The sequence below is a fragment of the Camelus ferus genome, chromosome 6 (genome assembly GCF_009834535.1).
Source record: "Camelus ferus isolate YT-003-E chromosome 6, BCGSAC_Cfer_1.0, whole genome shotgun sequence".
NCBI lineage: Eukaryota > Metazoa > Chordata > Mammalia > Artiodactyla > Camelidae > Camelus > Camelus ferus.
In genome coordinates, this window is record NC_045701.1 from 1498760 (window position 1) to 1523904 (window position 25145).

The following is a 25145-nucleotide window of genomic DNA, read 5'->3' on the forward strand; positions in this document are numbered from 1 at the left end:
CGGGTAGCAGTTAAGATGAGGCAGTCCTCAGCCTGGTACATGGAGCTGATTCCACGGCTGCCTTGTACGCTAGTGAGTTTCCTATCACTGGAGCTGTCCAACTGGTTGCTTTTCAGAGATAGAGTCGAAAGATTTGATTCAGCGATGTCTGGGATACCTTGCCCATCCTGAGAGTCTGTGATTCACTCCTGCCTATTCCACTTGGGATTCTACGACACCACACCGGCCACAGCACAACAGTGAGCACGTGAGCCATTCTGTTTGCCCAACCTGTGTGAGAAGGCCATCTCACAGAGTGTTTGGGGGTTCAAGTGAAATAATATGGGCCATTTCATAATCCAGGCTCTGCGATACTACAGAAATAAACGTTTTTCTTCATGTCTTTTATTTGAGGGCAAAAGGGAAGGGCAGGAAAGGAATTTAGAAAGTACCCTTTCCCAATCTTCAGTCTACAGCACAAAGCCTGTAAAATAAATGCCAACTCCACCAAGAGCAATGAAGTGCACAAACTTCTGTTGAAAGACCTGGGAAACAGGCCTGATGGTGTCAAAGCTGCTTCTATTATTTGAAATATAATTCCCAATTTGGTGACAATATTCTATCACGACTCAAGGAATACAGTCCCCACCCACCCCCAACTCTGGCATAACGGTGCTTGCTAACTTGGGAGTCCAGTGCATTAGAATTTCCCAACTTCCACTTGACTGATCAAGTAAATGTATATTTTAAACATTCCAGAAAACAAGAATGCTGCAAAGGTAGACAGCCTCTCCCCAAATTCGACCAGAGCCTTTAAAAGCTGCATTTGTCAAATGCAACGACGATCTGTTTCTTAGACTTATCACTTAGCAAATCTCGCTGATTAAGTACGCTAGGCATTAGGAAACTCAAGAATACAGCGACATTCTCAATCTTTGGCATTTTTTAAAAATAGATGGCTTGCAAGTTTTGTACTAAGACTTGTTTGAGAGACATGTTGCACTGTGCTTCTTTTCTGATTTACAAAATTTAAGGGGATTACACAAATTGGCCAAACAGTGAATTGTTTAAAAATTACTGACAGAATAAGAGGCTTACCAAGATAAATATTCTAATGAGCTATAAATCCTGAAAATGTGATTTTAATTTGATGGGCTACCTAGAGCTAAGCAGCAAGGCTGTATACACTAAAATCTCACTAGATGCAAGCATGCAGTGCCAAGCCATTACATTTTAGATTTTCTCTTTCAGGGAAAGATTATGTTTAAACAAAGAAGCCTACAAATTCGAAAAGTGAGACTGACACCCTTGAACCTAACAACCTGGACGATTTCTCTTACATTTATCTGATGGCTTTAACTGTAAAAGAAAAAGGATACAAAAGAGACATTTCAGTGTGTGAAGGGTCTTTAAACGTCCACATGGGTACCAGGAGAATTTGTTTAAAACTGCTTATAACGATGGTAGGGAGAATGAGCCCCATCCTATTATTCAATAACCATGTTTGTGATGCATCTGCATAATCTAACCATGCATAAATTAGTATGTGTAATACAACACTTATTTGCATAATAATAGCAAGTTAATAGATGCTTAAAGAGCAGAGACCAACACCACCTTTAAATCAGACATGCCTCCGGGCACTTTGGCCTGTACAGACCAAGATGCCAGAAAAACTGTGAGCGTCAACCAGAGGAAAACAGTCAAATCATTCATTTTTCATCCCTCTAGACATTTCACTTATTTCCCCACACACACTGGGGAATCATTTTCAAACCACAAAATAGCTTTATATTTTAAGTGGAGCACCCTTCTATAATAAAAGTCTTAAAGAAATTACAATAAAGATTATCATCAGCAGTGGTAACATAATGGACATTTTGTTTTCTTAGAAATGTAGATAGGGAGGGCACTTTCTAAAATAAGAATATGTTCAAAACCACACGCACATAAAATTGCAAATATTTGCAAACAAATAATGAGCTAGATTAGACATTTTCACCCTTCACCTCAATCCTTTAATTCAAATAACTAATTGAATCCAAACACTTGAATAATGTATAAAGAAAAGGCTGTGTCTCTCCTTCACCCTCAGTATGAGCACATGGTACCGGGCTGGGATGAGGAAAAACATCACCCATGTCACACAAAGGAAGAGAACGATGAAGGCTTTCAACCCTTAACAAAGAGGAGAAAGATCTGGAGTTTAAAAAAAAATCAGAATCAACAGAGACTTCTAAATGACTGCTTTAAGATACCACTTTTCAATTTAACAGGACAGATTTATTTGTATGTGGCTCAAATGTTCACAATTGCTCCCTGCACCTTCATACATAGGAATGAATGTCACAGTGGCAAACGGCAGTAATGAACAATCTTACCTGAGGATATGGAAACCTCCCAAGAGCAAGCTGGGAAAGGAAATAATATTTGTCTAGTTATAGATTTGCATGCAGGGCAGGTTTCCTTAAGACAGACAAGTACTAAATATCAGAATTGTACCCAGCAAATACAAAAAGCTCACAACCTTAAATGTATGATGTAAATTATTGCTGTAATTACATTGAGAGTTGTATTTAGAATGGACATTTACATTAGACAATGTTGTATCCTGACAAAATATCTTACCTTTAACAACTAAACATGACCCTTATGTGGTTTCTCCTAGGAATGTGCTCAGCTCTACCGACATTACTCACATGTACAAGTGTACGACAATTTCTTCCGGACTGAGATGTACAACTATAGGAGACTGCTGGCTCTTCCTCGTGTAAAATATTAATTGTTCCTAGCTCACAGCTCTGTAGAATTTCCAGTTACAAGTGTTACAGGAAGAGTTGCAGGATATAGGGGATGGGCTGTATGAAACTGAAAATTTTGCCATTATTTTCATCTATTTTTTAGTTTTTTTCATCCATTCATAGTTAGAAGAGCTACTACTAGAGGGAAAATGGCATTTCAAGGCTGTGAAGCTGGAACTATACACCTAAGTCTGAGAATGGGAAAGTGAATCCTTAGAGCTTCCAGTTTTGCTTGATTTGGAAACTGCTACCTGGCCACTCGCTTAATTTTGGTCTTTGAATGTCTACCTGTGAAAACAAAATGATTCAACCAGGAACAGGACTGATAAAAGTAATAAGATCAAAAAACCCAAAATGCCATCATTTACTTAAAGAAAATAGTGGCTAAATTTTGAAATTTCATAATGTGGCCCATCCTCAGACCTGAAATCCTTTACATGTATTTGTAACTATTTTCAAAGTAGAATTGTTACATCAAGGAACTTTGAAGCTGCAGGAGCCAAGGAAACATCAGTCCATTTACAGATTAGAACCCCAGCGTCTCACTGAAGATGTTTCCACATAGTTAATCAGCAGAAGCCTAGGGACTGACCCAAGAATTGCAACTTAATCCAGTGTTCTTTTCAGCGTATGACATTTATTTCTAGATCTCGAGAAGCTGTGCACTTATTTCAAAGACACTAACACTACTTAAATATTTCTGAACTCTTTTTTTGGAACTGTCTTTAGAATCATTTCAAATAACAGATGACAATGATTTAATTTTATTAGAATTGCGTCTTATCTTGAACTTAAAACTATATTCCTCTGCTTTTTCGATCATGCGAATTATTTGTTGACTAAGGTCTGATTGGTCTACAGGTATTACCAAAACCCAAAGTCACCTTCAAAGAATAAATATTTTGTTCCTTACTAAGGATAGACATGATGGTGCTGAAGTTAATTTTTTAAATTCTAAAACCAGTTTGAGCAACAGCCATGTAATAGGAATAAACCGTATGACTATGAAAGGTGACTACTTTGAAAGAGCCAACACTCATTTGGATGTGTGTGCAGTGTGTGTGTGTGTGTGTATATATATATATATATATCCCATATATATATATATGTTTTGAAACACTTGGTAAGTTTTGTTACCTTGTACTCAGAATTCTCAGAGTTTCAAGATACAGAATTATATTATCACTATTTCACTTGATGGATGAAATTAATCTGTTCAAGTATAAATAACAAAAACATCAAAAGATGGGGTGAAGGAAAGACAGCGTGGGTGTTAAACTCCCCTTCACCATCTCACGTAATTATGCTTGTTGTCTATATATTGTTATTAATCAGGAAGGGAAGGGACTCAGCTCTCTGCTGTCCCCACTCCACCCCCACCCAATATAGGCCATCGATTTGACTTATATTTTGTAAATATAGTGTGTTTCTGGCCAATGAGATGACGGACACTGATTCACTGTGGTCTACTGCGGCAGTCATGGGTGGACTAGGTGTTTGCACCATTCTGTACTGAACTGACAGTGACAGCTCACCAAAAGCTGTCACCCACAAGAGAACAGTTGGACTTGGTTGAGTTTTTCAGAACATCACATCCCCCCAAAACAGAATATACATTCTTTTCAAGTGCTCATGGAACATTCTCTAGGATACACCACATACTCAGGCACAAAAGAAGCCTCAACAAATTTATGAGGATAGAAATTATTCCAAGCATCTTCTCTGACAACAAAGGCATGAAACTAGAAATCAACCACAGAAAAACAAATGAGGAGACAATGACAGCATGGAGACTAAACAATACGCTATTAAAATACCAATAGGTCAATGATGAGATCAAAGAATAAATTAAAAAATACCTTGAGACAAATGACAATGAAAACACAACCACACAAAATCTATGGGATGCAGCAAAAGCAGTACTAAGAGGGAGGTTCATAGTGATACAGGCCTTCCTCAAAAAAAGAAGAACAATCTCAAACAAACAACCTAACCTACCAGCTAAAAGAATTAGAAAAAGAAGAGCAAACAAAATCAAAAGTCAGCAGAAGGAAAGAAATAATAAAGATCATGAAGGAAATAAATAAAATAGAGATCAAGAGCTATCACCTCTCATCTCACTGATCTGTGGATTACGAATTTTGCATACTCTTCCATTTCGAGTTAGAAAAGTACCAAGAGGAGGGTCTCTCATCTGAAAAAGCTAACAGCCTAATAATTGCTAGAAAATACTCAGAACATTCTCTCCCAAGCCCTTCTACAGGTGCTGCGCCATGCACTCTGGTACATGTCGAACATGTCATTAGGGCCCGTGGAAGAATTCTGTCCACGTTGCTTACCAGCAGGAGAAACCTGCCCACCAAACATACAGTTAAGGTCCGAACTAGCTGGCTGGTGCCAAAATTGGCCATTGGTTCGTGCAGATTAAAGAACTAAGCAACAATAAATGGAAGGCTTTAAAAAAAAACAGTGGGATAAGGTAAAAAATGTGAACCTTTTCCACTTTAACACAAAGCCTCCAATTTTCAAGTCATCACTGTCCTATGGAGAGGTGAGGCTACAGCCGACTTGGGAACGTGCACTCATCTACTCGGCCCCTTCTCACAACTGGTGAGAGGTAGTCAGGCTGGTGGATGTCACTCATTTACTCTGTAAGAGACCTTCATGCAAGAGAATAGAGAGAAATTCAGCTGGGAGCCTCTCTGTACCAGCCTGCTTGGGAACAGGTGGCAGTGCTCGAACTAGCGAACTCATTCTAGGGACTGGCTTTACTTCTGTGCATTTTCCTGATATCCTGGGGAACCTCAGTCTTACCTGTCAACTACATTCCTGGGGGAACTGCTATTAAGGCATCTTGTAGGTCTGATCTCTTTCGAATCAGGGGACAGAAAAGGGCTCCTTGTCCCTGACCAGAGCGGCACAGCCACCATTCCCTCTCTCACAGTGTCACCACTGGGCTGCTCCAACGGCAGGCCAAGGATTCCAGTTCTGCGCCAGTGACAACTGGCGGCAGTCCTATGAGCCTGGCACCAAAAGCAGTTGTTGTCAAGGCCCTAGGAGAGGGAGCTGCCTTCCATGCATGTCTCTGTCCTTTTAGGTTTAATGCGGCTGCAGTGTTTACGTTCCCCGCTATTTGTCTTGTGGCAAAATAGAAGGAAACAGATAACCAGGGCCTAGAACCTTTTTTATCAAGTTCAATTAGGAGAAGGTAAAAAAGGAAAAGGGCTCGTAGCAGATACGGCTGAGGCTGTCAGAAGTCAAAATAAACACTGGACCCTTACAGGGAAGAGGGAGCACATATGCTATGAGTGAGCATTTCAGAGACAGACAGACGTGGGGCCATTCTGTATCTTTTACCCCTACTGGTCTATTAATCTACTTGCATTTCCCCAGTTTTTATTGTCAAGGTATTATAAATTAGGAAACTTACAAAAGAGAGTATGTAATCTTCTCTGAAATGGCCTGCAGATATGTCACTGTACTAAATGTGTTTCAGATTTAATGAAGCTTTAATGTCCTTTTTAATTTTGCCTGTTTCTGTATCACCAGGGGTCGGGCAAGGCAATCAGCACTCAAGAGGGTGGTTTGGTTTAAAACTAGGAAAAAACTCATTTGCTTATGAGTTGCACTGTATTTTCTTAATTAAATTTACTGAGTAAAATGGTTTAAGTTCAGCCAACCAATGACCTCTGGATGTAGATTTAGATTTATAAATAGGTTAACAGTTAAAAGAAGAAGAAGAAAAAAAGAAGAGTCACAACAAAGCACACAGATTAGGGCTAAGCCAATAGAAATCTCTGCTCTATCATCTTTACAAAAGAAGCATTAAAATTTAGGCAGCTTAAGTCCAGTTAAAAAAAAAAAAAGGATATTGAAAAATGTGGACACACATAAGTGCCTGCAATTCATCAAAAGACTCTAACATCCTTTTCATTCCCAGGAGGGGAGCGGCTCACATTGCAAAAGATTTGGAAAAACTTTATTTATTTTGTGGGGGAGGGGGCATGTATGGAGGTAGAGATGGGGAAGGGAAAGGATTCTATTTAATGTCAAATTAAAAAGTGCTTTTTAATTCCAAATACTTAACATTCAGCAAACTGCTAAATACTCTGTTCCTTGTGGGAGATTTATTATGCAAAAGACAGAAAAAGAATGCTCTGAAAACATTTACCGGTTGGGAATACACTTAAATAACAGTAAGCCACTAACATTTCACTGTAAAACTAGGACTGTTCCTTAGTGTTATCTTATTGGTCTCTGATTTCTCCAATCAATCCATAAAATACTCTTGAGTTAGCAGCATTTGAATATGTTGGATTTTATAGTTTAAATAACAAATACATGTGTGTGTGTAATCATAACAATTGCCAAATACGTAACAACTGCATGATAGAAACCTTTGCATTTTAACAAAAAGTTAGGGTAGAAGATATTTACTTACAAAGCAACAAAAATGGCTTCTGCTGATAATAAGAATAATTACTGTCATGAACCCACAAATGATAAAGAGAAAACGTACAATGTACCCAGAAAGCAAGGGCAGGACACAAATTCGGGATATGTTTTTGGTGATCAAGTTTCCAACTTATAACATCTACAATGTGGGAGTAGTTTTAAATTTATAGTTCTACTGAAGAACACTGGATTTTATCAATTCTTAATTTAGACTTATTCTGTATTTTTCAGCATAACTGCAAATTGAAAATGAGCATTTCCAATATAGCCAGTGACCTAGCTGAAGGAGGATTTTATAGCCTGAAATGTTCTAAAATTTCTTCTTAATTACCTTGTGCACATTTTACACAATTAAATTTCCATCTAAGGATTTTGCATTTAGATTGTGCATTGCGGGTAGACCTTCATTTTACAGAAATGCAGCAGCCACTTTGGAACACTCAGACACAGAGAAACTTTAAAAAAAATCAGACTTAACTACTGGATTACATAAAATTCCCTAGGTGAGATTTCATCCCAAGACCAATTTACACAGTCCTAGAGAGAGTTTAAATCATCTGAAACTATGCTGGGTGAAGGACCATAATAAATATTAAATACCTCAAAATCTACCCTAAGATTTGACTTTTCTTCCCATGTATCAATTTCACTGTCCTCTTACTGAATGGTTTAAGAACAATCCAAAGGATATAACAGCAATTTACCAGTGCTAAAGTGCTTCGGAGGTTAAACTGACAACAAAGAACAGAGAAACACAAAGCGTCTTGAAGTAGGGTTTCAATTAAACGTGGAGGATTAAGTAATGCAGTACCAAAAAAAAAAAAAAAAAAAGAGTTACAAATTAATTTAATCTTCTGCCTATAGTTTGCAGCTGCACTCCAAAGTGTCTAGGGCTTAAGAACAAAGCCTTGAAAGGCCTCGGAGTGAGGAAAGCTTCAATTTTTAATGTATAACGCCATTAGCTGATAACTTGTGGAATCTGCAACCCCTGCGGAGGGGCATAAGTGCGAGTAACAGAGACTGATGAAGTGACATATTTGTTCATGTCTGCAACGATGAGGAAGAGGGTTATTACTAACACTGTCAGGCCCAACAGAAATATGCCCTAATAACCTTTGGGACCCTCCACGTTATCAGTTCTCACTACATCAAATATATTAAAATCAAAACCTAATTCACTTTAATTAAAGACGATTAGTTTGTTTTACTCTTATTGTTTTACCTTGTAGGATATGATAATACATTGCCAATTAAAGAAGGAATAATAAATGTACTAAAAGCATCAAACTGGGTACACCTTTTCATCCGTGCTTGGTGAAATTAGCTTATTAGTAGTGTCTATTTAAGGACATTCAAAAACAACCATCATTAAAAGTGGCGTAGAAACATTTCACCCTAAAAAGAATACACAAGAACCAAGTGTATCTTTTCCCTATTCAATGGATACTTCTTTTCATTGAATGCTTTCCTATAAAGTCCAAGAATTTCTTTAACACAAACAGAATTATGGCCCAATAGAGGCACCAGAAACTTAATTAATTTGCCCGAGGTCATACTGCAGGTTGGTCAACGGCAAAGCCTGTTAAATTACTAGGAACTCTGGGCTCTCCAGATGTTTTGGCAATGGTGAAGGCCCCAGAGGCTTCCAGTGCAGTGGGTAAACCTCGGCAAGTAACTCATGACGCCTGTATACAAAGGGCTAAGTGCTCTGGAGAGCTAACAATGTTTTCTTTGTGTACAAAGAGCCTATAGATGTGAGGTTCCCATCAGGAGTGCTTCTCAACATGTGCCCAAATTTTAAAAAAGAACTACTCATCCTCACCAGAGTCCCCTGGTAAAAAGTACACTGATTTTAACGTCAGGGTCCCAGATACAGGAGCGCAAAGAAGTCAGTCGAACATTTCTCCATCACTCAGAAGGTCCTGCATTCTATCCGGCAGATTACTAATAATAATGGAGAAAAGACAGTATCAAAAATAAATGTTTCTAATACAGTGTTGTTGTTTGTTTGTTTTTTTTTTTAAATTAGAAACGGGCTTATTATAGTGGACACTTAAATGGGGCCAGGGCAACAGTAATTCACAAGTACAATATCCTAATGCTGTTCCTTTAATTGCTTTATTTGTTTTACTGTTAAAAATGATTGCTTGCTGTAGTCTAACCATGAATGCTGAAAAGCATGATACATTGAGGTCTCAACCTGGGCAAACTGTACCTAAACTTACACTTTATTGCAGCTTAGTTCACAATCTTCGCCTAATATAGGGCTATATCCCAGTGCAGCAGGGGGATAAATCATCCTGGAATATTACCCTGGCAAAGTTTAGCTGTGACTGGAGCATATGTGCTTTCGAGCCACTGAAGCAAAGGCCCATAAAATACACTAATTACTGGAAGTTATGGTCACTGAGTGATTGATAGCGCTCTGCAAGGCAACTTCCTCATTTTCAGCTCCTCTGACGGGGCTCATCCGCCACATAGCAATTATTAATTCATGACCCACCCCTCAGGCACCGCTACCTTTACTTCTAATTCTCCTGCTACCCAAACCAGTGCTACAGCTGGACACTGTCTTTCTTCATTCTGATGGCTGGGTAAGGATGATCAAAAGTAGGTTTTATGCTAAATGCTATTGTTTTGAATCTTTAAATGTTGCTTGGTCTTTCTAACCCTGCTATCCTAAAACACGTAAGGCTCCTTCCTCTCCTTTAACGCTATTTTACTTGCATCATTTTCTCTTTTTTCCTTAAAAAAGAGCTTGTATGTGTTTACGCATATATATTTATATATATGTATGCATATATATGTTTATGTGTGTGTGTATGTATACATGTGTGTAAATATCAATCTGTCTACTTATCCTACATTAGATCACAAACTCTGCCTGAATAATTGTTTGAACACTGTAATTTAAATGCAATATATAACTCCAACTAGGCTGTAGTAAGTATGAGGCAGCTAACTGATTAAAAAAAAAAAGGCAACCCCCCTCTCAACTCTCCATTTAAATAAGACCCCTTTGGTAGCTCTGAAGACATTCTAATTGTTTCAAGTTGATTTCCATCAGTAGCTCTACTCAGAGAAATGCTATTAAAATATCTGGTTATATAACTAAAATCTCTAAAAGTCACTTAAAAACAACTGCAAAGGTCTCTTTTGATGGTGGTCTGTGTTGAGAGGAAACTCAGTGAGAGATTCTGAATTAAAGGGAGATAAAGTTCAGCCATGATGGATGAAAGCTAACATCTCACTTTTCAACTAGAAAAATAAATGTTCTTCAAATTTCTAAACAACTCAAAATGTAATACCAAAGGTGGTTTTCCTCTATGGAATCTGAGATGGTGCAACAGATGAATAGGGCTCCAAGCTACCTATCCTCTCAGAACTTGTCTCAAATTCCTCCTCTCCTGTTGGGAATGAGCCACAGAAAATAATTTTGAGGACAAAATTCATACCCTCGCTGCCTGCCATTCACTAGGCAGTGCATCACATCTTACCTGGTGACATTTCCTAGAGTTCCACATCTTCCTGTATCTCCGCTGCCTGGTAAATTTCACTGGTCTAAGGGTAAACCTGACACCGGAAATACTATTTTGCAGCAGGCTGACCACGAGCATGTGTTAATTGTGATAAACCCCCTGACGATTCTCCCAAAGCCTGGTCAGCCTGGTGGTGCACAGCTTGGCTGTTTCTGCCATGAAAGCTACAACACTTAAACAAACGCAGTACACAGACTCCTCAGTATTACGAGCTGATAGTTTTAACTGGCAAGGCCTAAACTCTTAACACATACATCACTGCTTAGAATAATCACTTTTGCATATTGAAAGCACTATGACTAATTTATTGAAGACTAAAGAGTTGCAAGAAGGGAAAAGATTAGAGTTAACTGCCCCCAAATCCATCTCATGTGCCTAGTTCAAAAACCATTTCACTCTTCACAGTAAGAATTAAGAAATGACACCCTTTCAACATGTTTGTATAATGCTGACCTGCGTCCTTTTTAATCATGAAACAGTCCCGAGAGACTTAGATGGGGGGAAATCCTCCACTCCTAAACTGCTCACTGAGGTTGTGCAGCTCTGGGGACCCGAGGAAACACCTGTGCTGGGGTCTAGTCTATTGAGCTCAATCTAAGTTACACTTGTATTTCTGGACATTTCAAAGTCAAGAGTCATCATCAGGGAATATCCTCACACTTCCGGCCTGTCAGTGTGCTGCTGGTCTTGTGACAGAGGGAGAGGGATGAAGGGAGGGGAGAGAGAGACAGGGGGTGGCCATCCCCACCAAGACTCCATGCATGCAGGTGAAGCCATCTTGGGCTTTCCATTCTTTACCACCATATAACTGCACCCTCGCTGGAGGACCCCATGGATGCCACATGGGAGGCCTGAGCCCTGCTAGGATTCCCGGCCCACAGAATAAATAAAATTAATGGTTGTTATTTTACGCTACTAATGTTGGGTAGTTTATTAAGAGTAACATAACTGAAATGCTGTTCTTCACACTGAGGTCAGCCCTCCCGCTCGTCTGCCCGGTCCACGCATTCCCATTGCATTTCCACTTGTCTTTCTCCCTACTAGTCAGGGAGCTCCTGAGGGCAAAGCTTGCATTCTCAGTGCTAACACAGGGTAGCACTGCATAAATGGTCACTGACCAGACAGGATTCTCATCTGCCCACTGCCATTCTATTATAGCAGACACATGGGAGATTGGGTTAATTTTTGTGTTTCTTTATAAAAAAAAACCTAGGTCTTGGTTTCTGAAAAACAGCAATTGTACAATTCAAAACACAGTAAAAGTGAACCAACTACAGACAGGGTAGGCAGCTATCCTGTGAAAAGCTATCCTGACTAATGAGCAGAGCCACAATAAACCAGTCTTGCCCTTACCTAATTTCCTGCTCATCTACACTTACCATCATCTCCCCCCCCCCCTTTTTTTTTTTCAAATTATTGATTGACTTCCTTTCCACAGCAAAGAGGAAGAAGCAGACTTTCATCCAGAGTCAGGACACTTAACTGCTGCTGCCTGGTCGAGTCACTTAATCAACCTGGAAAAGTCCTTTATTTTCTCTGGATCGCAGTTTCCTCACTTGCAAGATGGGAACTTGGATGCTTATACACCAAAGTTGGTGGAACAATCTTGGGTACCTTAAATTACTGATTTTTTCAGTCCTTTCCCATCACAGTGGGGAGAGACTTAAATGAGATAATGAATATCAAACGGCTTTGTTAAGTGATATGTACACATAAAGTGTTGTCGCTCTTCTAGAATGACACTGAGCAAGAAGATGTCAACAGCTAGGAACAGAGGAAAGCACTACACTTCCCTTTATCACATGCCAGTCCCCTTCTGCACAGTCCTAGCTGCATGCTTGTCTGTGGGCACACTCCCGCCTGTCTCTGGACTCGAGCTTCCTCACTGGCAAGAGGAGGGATCTGCTTTTAACAAGTTCTAATGTCTCTCTTCTATTTATAACATACTATTCTCTAAATACAAGTTAAGGTGTGTAAAAGATTTTTCTAAATAAATGCTGAAAAAGGTTAAAGGTGTTACCATTCAGTTCATAATCAAAGTATGTAATATGATCTGTAGGCTCTTCGAGTGGATTTTTAATTTTTTTTTAGTTTTTTTTGGGGGGTGGTGGTAATTAGGTTTATTTATTTATTTTATTTTTAGAGGAGGTACTGGGGATCGAACCCAGGACCTCCTGCATGCTAACCATGCACTCTACCACCTGAGCTATACCCTCCTGCCTTTGAGTGGACTTTTAAAGTCCAGGTCACAGGACCTGGCTGCTGCTAGAACTCTGTGAGCAGTGGTTTTTAACTACAGGATATCTTGAAGGCAACAGCAGTGGGTCCACAAATGATCACCCTCATAGAATTTTAGAGTTGACAGAGGTCACTAGGACACTGGCCCCCTCTTATCATTTATTTATTTATTTATAACATTTTTTATTGATTTATCCTCTTATCTTTTAGATCTCAACTCAGACATAACCCCACAACACTCAGTTACCCCCATCATATGATGCTGTTTATTTCCGTCCAAATAGTTCCTATTATCAAGCACCCGTCTTTGTTACGTAGGCTCCATGAAAGCAGGGGTTTTGTCACTTTCATTCCCAGCGATGTCCCTAGTAACTAGCACAGTGTTGGCCACATAATGGGTACTCAATGAAAATTTGCTACATGACTGAATGAATAGATGACCGCATCTTGTCTAACCCTATACCTGTCTCTTCTACAAAGTATTTCTTTAAAAAAATCCCTGAGACAAGCGTTCAGTCACTACTTAAATGCCCCCAGGGACAGGGCATTTTTACCCATCAAGGGATGACTCAATGGTTGAGTAGGAAGGGAGCAGGAACCCATCCATTAAAAAATTCTTCCTTATACTGAAAAGAAAACCATGGGATTTTCGGCTTTTTCGATTATTGTTAGCCTCAGAAAGTTCAGCCTGCCAGTCATAAAGCAGCATCTTGCCTTCTCTTTACGGATGATCCTTCAAACACCTGAATACCGGTTGCCAAATGCCTGCCTTGTCTTCTCTTTATTTCTTCATTCTTTATATCAAGACTTTGTTAAAAAGAAAAAGACAAACGAACTTATTTACAAAACAGAAACAGACTCACAGACAGAAAACAAACTTATGGTTACCTGGGGTGGGGAAGGGGGTGGGAAGGAATAAATTGGGAGTTTGAGATTTGTAGATACTAACTAATATATATAAAATAGATAAACAAATTCATACTGTATAGCACAGGTAACTATATTCAATATCTTGTAGTAGCCTATGGTGAAAAAGAATATGAAAACAAATCTATATAAGTTCATGTATAACTGGAGCATTGTGCTGTACACCAGAAATTGACACAACATTGTAAACTGACTCTACTTCAATCAATCAATAAATAAATAAGCAAAAAAAAAAAAAAAAGACTTTGGTGAGTTAATATTTTTTTAAAGTCCAAAGTGTGTAAGTTTGTGTGTACACATGATTTGGATATGTGCGGCTGGAAAACCTTTAAAGTCAGTCTGAAATCCATCAAAATAATAAAATGCTTAGCTGGGACTGCTAACACCTGTTTCATCTCGTTTTGTCGATCTCATGGCTGTTCACGGCAGCTCTGAGCACAAAGCAAGCCCAACAATGCCTCATTCAGTGGGGGAGCACTTCACTTTGTCTGCCAGTTTCACATTCACCACAGTCACTGACAACCTTGGAAATGCACATTTAGGCATGGTGATCCGAGACAGCTGGACCCCTTCACAGACCTTGCAAAGGACTGAACTAGTCAATCCATCATCTGCCAAAGGTCATTTTAACAGCTTCTTTTTGCAGTAAATTATATAAAACTTTAGATGGAAAAAAAATGACAATGAAAAAATCAAGTTAAGACAGAATTAGAGGAAGGGGAGTGCGAGCAGGGGAATGAGGGACAGGAACTGTTACATGCTCTTTTTTCCCCTCAATATTCTTCAATGGAAGGGAAGGAGGCCCACGACAAGGATTCCAAAACCACACCCCTACCCACCTTCCTATACAGTCTTCCGCTGAAATTCCCTTTGTCTTTGGACCATTCAGCCTTGATCCTTCTGCCTCCTGAGGGGTTTCAGCAAAAACTTCTGATCAACAGGTGAAGTATTTCACAAGATGGAGCAGCAGACTGAATATATTTTAATAAGATTCAACTTTCACTCAAGTTGTTGACAATAATTATAAAAAAGAAGAGGAGAAAAAAAAATCACTAGTCGAGTGAAGCACACCAAACGCCTTCTTTATGGTCCAAAGAAGCGGACAGCAGCTGCTCATAGGGCATCCCAGAGCCATCCGTCACCCTGAGACCAGGTTCCTAATCACCAAGGGCTAGAAAGGCCAACAAAGCTGCAGGTGTAGGCCCACCAGAGACAGCTGCGTCTCTGCTTTGTTGTTGTTGTTTCTTTTTGTAGGGACAGGGGTGATAGGTTCGTCAGTATATTTAGAGGCAAGAACCAGTTCTAGGTAATGCTTCATAATTCTTGCTGCCTGGTAAACACCCAACACACAGATGTTGTATCAAAGAGAAGCTTACTTCTCAAAGTAATTTTACGGGGTTGTTACTGTTAAATGAAAGTTTATTAAAAACCTAGAATACCGAAAGCCTGCTCTTGTTTCCTAGATGCAGTCTTTTCTCTTATCCTTCTGAGAATATTAGAATTCATTTGAATTTTTCTCTCCTGCATAGCTTCCAACCCTCCAAGTTGCTTTTTTCAGTTATTTTAGGTTTCGGTTTTTACCTTAATGCTTTCCTCAAATGTTTTGCTAAGAGTAAGGCAACTACAAATCTGAGTGGAAACTCTGCGCTTGTGGGTGGAGCCTGTAGACTGAAGTAACATGACCTAGCTGACTGTTTCCTTGGAGAACTCCCAATGCCTGGATCTCTAAGACCTCTTGGTCAGGTTTCCCTAGAGAAAGTCTTCCAAATATCCTGCCCGAAAGGTAATCCTGGCTGTCGGTGTTGCAAGAACATGGTGTGGTAAGATGGCTGGGAGTCTCCACATTTAGAATCTAACTTTCACTTAATGCCTCTGCTCTCAGTAATGGGACCCAGCCCTCTACAGTGTCAGGTATCACTTATTATTCTCAAGAGAAAAATCCTTTACTCAGTCTTGTGTTAGGGTTGGGGAGGGGCGATTGTCTGTGGGTCAAACAGCTTAACTGTTTCTCATACAGACTTTATTTATTTATTTATTTATTTATTTATTTTCTTATTGAGTTATAGTCAGTTTACAATGTTGTGTCAATTTCTCATGTACAGCACAATGCTTCAGTCATATATGAATATACATATATTCATTTTCATATTATTTTTCACTGTGAGCTACTACAAGACATTGAATATAGTTCCCTGTGCTATACAGTATAAACTTGTTTATCCATTTTATATATACCAGTCAGTATCTGCAAATCTCAAACTCCCAGTTTATCCCTTCTCACCCCCCTCCCCCCGGCAACCACAAGTCTGTATTCTATGTCTGTAAGTCTGTTTCTGTTTTATATATAAGTTAATTTGTCTGTTTTTTTTTTTTTCAGATTCCAGATATGAGTGATATCATATGGTATTTTTCTTTCTCTTTCTGGCTTACTTCACTTAGAATGACATTCCCCAGGGCCATCCATGTTGCTGCAAATGGCATTATTTTACCATTTTTATGGCTGAGTAGTATTCCATTGAACTGTTTCTCATATAGACTTTAAAACAATTCTCATCTCTGGTCCCTCCTTCACTCCTAGTTCCAGATACCTGGTTCCACCAATTCCTGAGCCTTCAGGTAGTTCATAGGAAATCAGGTGCTGCGTTCTTTCTTTACCCCTGGCTTAGGATTTCAGTACTCGGTTCTGCTAAGCTGTTTACTGCTTTCCCACATCTAAAATCTGGGTGCTGCTGTCTCCTTTCCCTTTCTCTATGATAATAAGCCTTAAAAAATCCCTTTACAGGTATTTTCAGTGGATTTTGAGGTGAGAGAGGAAACTAATGCATGCACTCCATGCTTTAACCAAATTAGCAGGCTTTTCGAACCAAATACAAACATTTTGAAAGGTAATTCCTCTTAAAGAGAGGGGATTAATGGCTTAACTTTCTCACTGTGACCTTTCCAGAAACTCTGAAGTAGAGCTCCCATCTAAAAACAGGAAACTGAGGCTCAGAGAGATTAAGTGACTCACCTTAGATCTATAGTTTATACTGGCAGAGGTGGAATTTGAACTTAGGGCTGATACTTTGGCAAACAGGAAGCTCTTTTTCACATCTGTGATCTATTCAGCAAATGTTTGTGAGCACTCATGGTAAAAGCTCCAACAAACTTTAACGCTGATCTTTGTTTTCAGAACCTGCTTTAAAACCATTACAGAAGGATGAAAAACTTGAGGCAAAAAGATTTCTTGAGTACCCAATAGGGCAGTGAAACTGTGCTAGAGGGTGGAGGAGATTATGAGAGAATCAGATTTAAATCCCGTCATAAGGAACTATGACATGTCTATAAATTATTATAATACGAAATGAAAAATGCACATGCCACAAGGAAGATGTAGATGAAGGTCAAAAGAAGAAGACGTTACTTTCAGCTGGAGAGATCAGAGCTGGTGTCATAAAGGATGGGTATTTAAATTGTATCTTGGGAAGAAAAGAAAAATGATATTCCATGGAGAGTGAAGAACATAGTATTCCTTGCATATTTTTAACTTCGTAAAGGTAATTCTCAAACTCACAAGAAAAACTTTAACTCTGTCAAAACAAAAGAATCCATAAAATCTTCAGAAGGTGGTGCTCCTTTGATGACAGTGACCTTGCGTGACTCCCCTGATGTGTTCTTCACCTATCTGGAGACAGTTTTCTGAGCCCTGGACCTTGCTTTCATCATTCAGCACATCATTCAAGCCACTTCAGTAAAACAGTGAAGAGGGGTCTCAGAGGGCTCAATGACACTCCAATTAACCAAGCACATTGAGCCAGATTGTTCTATGCCTTGGACCCAAGAGACCGGTGGAGAGAGGGGGCAAACAAAGGCGGGAAGAGCGAGAACCCGAGTGAAAAGAGCAAAATGCACGCTCTGAAGATGGGGCTTTCAGTCTGACTCCCACGGAAAAGGCTGTCAGATTATTCACCACTAGCCTTAATAAGGCTTTTATAATAGCCTGCCAAAGAGAATCACAAACCAGAACGTGTACGCGGAGAGCACGCTCAGCGAGAAGGAGCGCGCAGGACTGATGTGGTGCCTTTTCAGATGTGTGGGCATCGTCCTCGGGCTGACAATGCAAGGCTAGAGGAGGGCGTGTGTTGACTTATTTTTTGACCCAGTTAGGCCCAACCTAAAAATCCAGCGTTTCCAAATATGACTGTTTACTTCCCTCCTACAGATTTATGTTGCGACTTGAATGACATGAGAATATGAATGGAGCAACTAATTCGTGGAAAACAGCAGTGGGACCCTCTCCTCAAGCTGCTCGTCGTGTGGGACAAGAGAGATGCACTGCGCACGCTGCGAAATTAAGAAATTCTGCCCTGGAACGTTTTAGGTATTCCCTACCCCTAGGAATTAAAAGCATCAAACTTGGTGAAACCGAAGCCCTTATTATGTCCACGTTCATTTTCATTTTAAAGTTTAGCCCTGAAATCCTGCAGAGCAGCCACCAGGGTGAATAGTCCTAAAAATCACCCAGTCAACTGAATCAGCACGAACTTTGAAAAAGGGTCAAATATTCTTTTTTTTTTTTTTTAATTTTGTTCTTTGTTTCCTTTTTGTGGCGGAAGGTAATTAGATTTATTTATTTACTTACTAGTGGAGGTACTGGGGATTGAACCCAGGACCTCGGGCACACTAAGCAATCACTCTACCACTGAGCTATATATACCTCCCCTCTCAGAACAAATATTCTGGGGTAGGATTAATCTTTCCAGTTTGTCCTACTCTGGTCAGTGGGCCTCACTTCTTTTTTCTTCTCTTCTTTTTTTTGCATTTCCACACTGATTCTTGTCACGGAGGTTCAAGGAAGAAGTGCAATTAATTCCACATGGGTTCCTTGCCCCATTATGAAGTGAGCCCACACAAACCCCTATATGGCAATGACCTTTATTCTGTGCTATAACTAATCTGCGTGAGGAGAACTACAACACATTTAAAGATCTTGAGTTGAAAACCAGAACCGAAAAACTTAGAAAGGGGCCAAAATTTCCACTTTTAGTAAAAGTGCTGTGCTCTGGTTAAGCTGAATAATACCATTTTTTCCCCCTTCTTAAGGGTAATGTCCATCTTTATGTTACTTCTGCCAACTCCAAGTACTCCACACAGCTGACAAAATCCTGGAAGAGACCCGCTTTATCCCACAACAGAGGGATGCTGAACCGAGAGGAGGCGGGGCCATTCTAGCCCTGTATAAAACAGTCATATTAAAGATTCTTTGCTTAAGGCACGAATGTACCTGTCTGTGACTTTTTAATGGCACATTTTAGTGGCGTGTAGCATTATCTTTTATGAAGGAGTGTGGCGAGAGGCCTTGTAACGACTCCCCATGGGAACTGTGACAGCACAGTGACAAGGGAAGGGGCAGTGTGAAGGAGGCAAGCAAGGGTGAACCTTGTTATTTTAGGAGTTGAAAGCAATAAAGGCACATTTCTGACTCCTGCATCACCCAAGTTCAGGGATTTTATGGAATTTGGGGGTGGGGGGTGCTAGGTAGAGGTAGAAGGGATAGAAAACTCTAATGCCCATTCTGTCTCTATTTGATTCTTGTGTAATTTCAGGACAATTCCTTTGCTCTGTTTCCTACATTTTTTTGGCCTACTTGTTTCTTTACCAGCCTGGGGGATACACTGACTGATGGAAAACACTTTGAGGAAGGTAAGCACACAAACAGGTAGGCCTCGCATACTTAGACACCTGGATCTCTCCCCAAGTGTTCACAAAGATCCACCTTAGAGTGTGCTGGGGGGGGGGGCTCCCCCATCTTCTCCTTCTTTCTCCCAGCGGCAGCTCCCTTCAAGACCAACCCGGCTCAGCTGTCAGCTCCTTCGAGAAACCTGCCCCTCACCTCCAGCCTCTGTAGCTCGGGTTACTTCATAAACATCTTTACTCTTGATTTTGTCACACTGTTCTGGGCTCCAGGTGTCTGTCTCCTCTACCAGAGGTGAGCGTTTCTCAGCACACAGTAAGTGCTTACATAATCATTGATAATTATTGAATGAGTGAAAGTTTCTACTCGTCAGGGTGCATACGAGGAAGGGAATCTTGCTTTTAAAAGTGAGGATAAAGAAAAGAGAAGCAATTCTTCTTTGAAGACGTGGACTATGTTTCAGAACACAGGTTGTTATTCAGAATTTTACAGTGTTACTGAGAGCCACACTTCTTTCAATCTACAGTGACTTTAAACAGGGTTTACCACATCTATTCCAAGCATACTGTGGTGAAAACAAAGAAGAAACTGGCCTTGATGTGCCTTTTTGGGACTAAATTCCCAATCTCTTCAGGTAATATTCTCATCAGATCTGCTCCTTAAAAAAAAAAAATCTTGGGGTTCTCCTTATTATTGAATCACCCACAATTTCTCATCTATGGACTCAAAATCTCCACTCCCCATTCCCTAGCACATGTTTTCTGTTACCCTGCACCCCAAGTGAATTTGGCAAAACACACATGCTGGGGCCTTACTCTACTCTCTAAAGACACAGTCCACCACCTGTGTTTGGTCATTCGTTCTCACCTGCCTCTCTGGTTAATCATAAGCTCCCAGAACACGGAGACGTCAATCACAGAGCTCCTTTCGAAAGCGTTTAGGTGGGCACTGCAAAGAGGTGCCCAGCAACCCTTCCTGATGATCATAATCAGACTGCACTTCGCATCTGCTAATGCCACCTCCTCTTCCTTCTCACGTGACACCCTTCTCCTCGTCACCCACTGTAAAGTACCCAGCCCGTCTCTGCCCTCACTCCTGACCGGTGGTCCTTGTCCGCTCTCCACTTCACCGCATGAGCCAATAGGCTCCTTCTGGCATTCAGGTGTCGCACACTCAATGAGGACACCTTCTCACACAGTTCCTTACACCTTAATCCTCCTCAGTCTTACAGATTCAATGAGTCTGTGTTCTTCAGTTCTTCAATAGTTTACCTCCAGGGTATATGGACATGATCAACAAAACCCCAAATACATCCATGGCAATCTCCCTGCCTACAGGACTGGCAATCTCCCTCCCTATAGGACAGCGTCTCTTTTTATTAATCCTCGTATCCCTAGCATCTGGAAAATTCTGGCAAACATACATTTCAACATGCAATATAAATACGTTCTATTTATTAAGCATCTATCTACCTTCTATCCATCCATCTACCTACCTTCCTATCTTACCTGATCTCCCTGCTTCCATGATTGCCCCTCTATAGTCTGTGCTCCACAGAGCACTAGGTTACCTCTTGAAAATGTAATTTAGAAGATTTCCTCTCAGAGTAACAGCCATATTCCTTACCATGGCCTACAAGCTGGTATGTGATCTGGTCCTTGGCTATCTTTCCCATTTCCCTTGCTAATTCCACTCCAGCCACCCCTGTCTCCCTGCTTTCCTTAAATATGCCAAACACACTCCAGCTTAGCACCTTTGTATCTGCTGTTGCCCGATGGCCACCCCTTTGTTTCAAATCATTCAACTCTTCTCAAAGGTTACTTTATCTGCTTTATTTTTCTCTGTAGGACTTACCACCACCTGACAAATTATATACCTCATTATCCTTCTGTTCTCTGTCCTTCTCTTCATGCCCCACCCCTCGCCAAAGGCAACTCCATAAGACTCAAGAACAGAGTCTCCTCCATTACTATATCCCCCTGTCTACCTAGGAGACACAGCAGGGGCTGAATACACGAATGAAGAAATGAACGTGGAAGGAAGGAATGGTGAACATGCATGTGTGCTCCACCTCTTAAATCTATTACTTATGCTCTCTCACAGTACTGCCATGCCTCTGCCCACGATGCCATGCTGGGTGTATCATTAAGTCACACAATTCTAGAGCTGCTGCAGAAAGTTACAGAAAGACAAGAGCAGAGAGTCACAGAATGTTAGTCTGGAAAGGGGCTTTGAGGTTATTATTTTACTGATGAAAAAACTGAGGCCCAGAGTGAGGGGCAGTGGCTTGCCCAGGGTCACCCAGAAAACCAGCAGCACAGCTGGGACTGCAATCCAGGTCTTTCATTCCCAGTCTAGGATTCTTATCTTTACACCATGTAACTTCACAAACATTTTGTAGTATTGTCTGGTTGTTTATCAAATACATTCAATGACAATGATTTAAAATAGGCAAAGGGAAATTATGTGACAGCAAGACTTGAGCTCCACAAATCAAAAGCACTAGTTTCCCCCTGAAACAGGCTAACTGGACAAGCCCTTCAGGAGAGTCAGTTCTGAGCATCTCTCCTCCTTTACCGCTGACTTCTCAACTGATGTGTACATTATTATGTTTGCTCTTAGATTCCCTTTTATAAAGAAGCAGAGAAATATGGCTTATTAAACTTTGAATATTTTTGTTTTCTATAGGGCAGGTGAACTGAGTCTGAAGATATTTCCTTAGAAAGTCAACTGCATTCATGCATTACAAAAATCACAGAAAAAGTACTTCACCAAAAAAAAAAAAAAGATGATGAAATTGTGACTGCAACTCTATCCATGATCTTATTTAAGGAGTTCTGTCTACTTTTTAAAGAGTCCTCCTTTATCTGATCAATGCATGCAAAATACAGTTCTTGACGCACTGGTGAATATCCAGACTTTATCTGACCATAATTCATGCTGAGCTAGATGTCCCTCTGATATAAATCCCATGTATCTCCTTCTGGATCAATAATTACTGTACAGACACCTCAGCACAGAGTTCGAGTAGGGCTACATGCAGCATTCTAAGATAAAGTCCATTCTAAATACAGCTAGAAAGAGGAAAGATTTTAAACTGTGCATAACCTCCTCCTAATCACACCACACCCTGTCCCCCAACACGTGATGTGATTCTACTGGAACAAGGTGGTTTTTTTCCTTTCTAAACAAACATACAGAATTTATACATCCAAATGAGTAGGGCTGTACTCTTTAATAAAGTAATCACCTTTGGAAGTTACATATGCATTCCTACAAGGCTGCTACCACATGTAATTTTCCTGGAATTTCTCTTTTAAAACACAGGTTCTCCAGACTCAGCGTGCAGAAGGATCACATGGGGAGCATGTTAATCATGCTGATTCTTAGAGATGTGAATTTAACTGGTGTCGGATGGAGTCTGAGAATCTGTATTTTTAAGAAGCACTCCAGGTAAGTTGCATACAGGTGATTTGTGACAAACAGCACTTTAGAACAGACAGTTCACAAGCCTGCAAGGACATTAAAATAAGGACTACTGAGTTAAACTCTGTTTACATACACACATAACACACCAGGGGTTTAATTTTTTTTTTTCAAAATCTTCATTCTTCCTGATAGAACGTATTAGTACAGATATACAGAGAAGCATCTATTTGCAAACAAGAACATACCTCCATGAAAGAGATCCCTAAGCTCCAGACATCAGAATGGATTCCATACTGCTCCCCTGAAATTCTTTCAGGCTGGAAGAAAACAGAAGGGAGCTTATAGGCTGATGTAAGCTATTCCAGACAACACATATACCAACATGAGTTCAGCTAAGGCAGAGAGCCTTCAATGCCTACACAGCTTATTATGGAAATAAAAACAATTTTATATGATACATAGACACTGTATAGGTAATATAGATAGATATAATCTTACTGAATCCTCAAAGGCACCGTGAGGGAAACTCTGTTATCTTTATATTTACAGATGAAGAAAATAGAGGACTGAAATTAGTGAAATAATTAGGCAAAGTCCTAAGCTAGCAGAAGAGCTGAGACTTGAACTTGGGAGGTCCTCTCCCAGCAAATCCAGTGGTCTTAGTTGTGCACTGGCAAATTACATGTTATATAATATTATCACTTACTTGCATTTTAAGAGATGGGCCTGAATCACTAGGGCTTCTGATTTTTTTTTTATTTGGAGATAACTTTGAACTTACAGGGAAGTTGAAAGATTAAGACTAGTACAAAGAACGTCGTATTTCCTTTCCCCAGATTCACCTGCTACTCAACATTTTATTCCATTTATCAGGGTTTCTTTTGATATGAACCAAGGAGCAGTCTGCAAGTTCCAATGGGGACTCTTGGTCTTCCATTCAAGATATCTAGCAAATACCTGGTTCAGGAATTATCTGCACACTTTCTACTTTAACAGGAATAATTTCATACTGAAGTGGGTGCTGCCTGGTCTCTCCAACCCTCCAGGATTTGGCATTCAGTAGGGGACTTCCTAGAAGTCTTTTGAATGAGCACAGGAACAAATGAACAAGAGAAACTGAGGTCTCGCTGAGATGGAGTGGTTGCTCAAGATTACAGGGTGAGTCAGGGCAGGGCTAGGACCATGACCCACACCTCTTGGACCCCTGTATGGCATTCTGTTCTTTGTGCCATCCCTTCAGTTCCTGGAAGCCGCCATAGCCATCATCCTTCAAAAGCTTCCATGAGAGCCCTTAAGAGTAACTGGGGTCAGAGTCGGCCCTGTCCACTGTGGATAGAAGAAATAGACATTCACCAACTCATCAGCAGGGGATACACCAGAGGTGTAGAAGATGGGGGCCAGATACTCTCAGGTGAGTTGGCACAGTCCCACATCTTGGGTGGTTGGCTTTGCTAGGACCCTGAACTTTGTAACCTGCTTCCCACCCCCACCGACCAGGCTATCTCAGTGTATTTACTGCCTTCTCCTGGGACCACTTTCCATGAAATTACACAAAGCCCTACCCTGAGGTAGCAGGATGGACTGCCTTATTTCCTTTCCTTTATTTATTTCTTTAATTTGTAAAAGCCCCTTTCCTACTGAAAATAATTCTTCCCAAGGGCCATGTGTCATGTGACCATTTCTCCCAGCTGCTAACAGACACGGTCATTCCAATCCCCTAATACTTTTCCTTTTGTGTTCTAAGTCCCCACAGCATCACTTTTCAAGTTCCTTGTTCATACATGAATGAACCCATTCTCCAGTTCTAGCTAGATCCATAGACTACGATGTAGTCACGTGGCACTGGCCAGCCAGTTACAGGAGTAATGCCGTCGTCCCCATCACCACCACCACCACCACCAACAACAATGACATCACCACTCTGTGTGTTTACTGAAGAATCTCCATGTGCCAGGCATTGTTTTATGTGCTCTTCATGCATATCTCACTTCAGACTCAGAAGCACCCATATTAGACTGGTACTGGCATCATCCCAATTTAACAGAGAAGGAAAATGAGGCACATAGAGGTTTAACTTGGACCCACTACGAAAGGATAATAATA

At 40.4% G+C, this 25145-nt stretch overlaps 1 protein-coding gene across 6 annotated transcripts in view; it reads right to left on the minus strand.

Annotated features, from left to right (window-relative positions):
• Positions 1-25145, minus strand: part of MAP2K5 (mitogen-activated protein kinase kinase 5) — a 235646-nt gene that overhangs the window by 75558 nt on the left and 134943 nt on the right. For 3 of the 6 annotated variants that reach the window (XM_006184035.3, XM_032480889.1, XM_014558660.2), the window contains exons 16-17: positions 23288-23359; positions 2361-2390 (exon numbers count right to left, since the gene is read on the minus strand). In XM_006184035.3, coding sequence (XP_006184097.1) covers positions 2361-2390; positions 23288-23359 — 102 coding nt within the window. The remainder of the gene's footprint in view (positions 1-2360; positions 2391-23287; positions 23360-25145) is intronic. The other 3 variants (XM_032480890.1, XM_032480891.1, XM_032480888.1) reach the window with 1 other exon arrangement.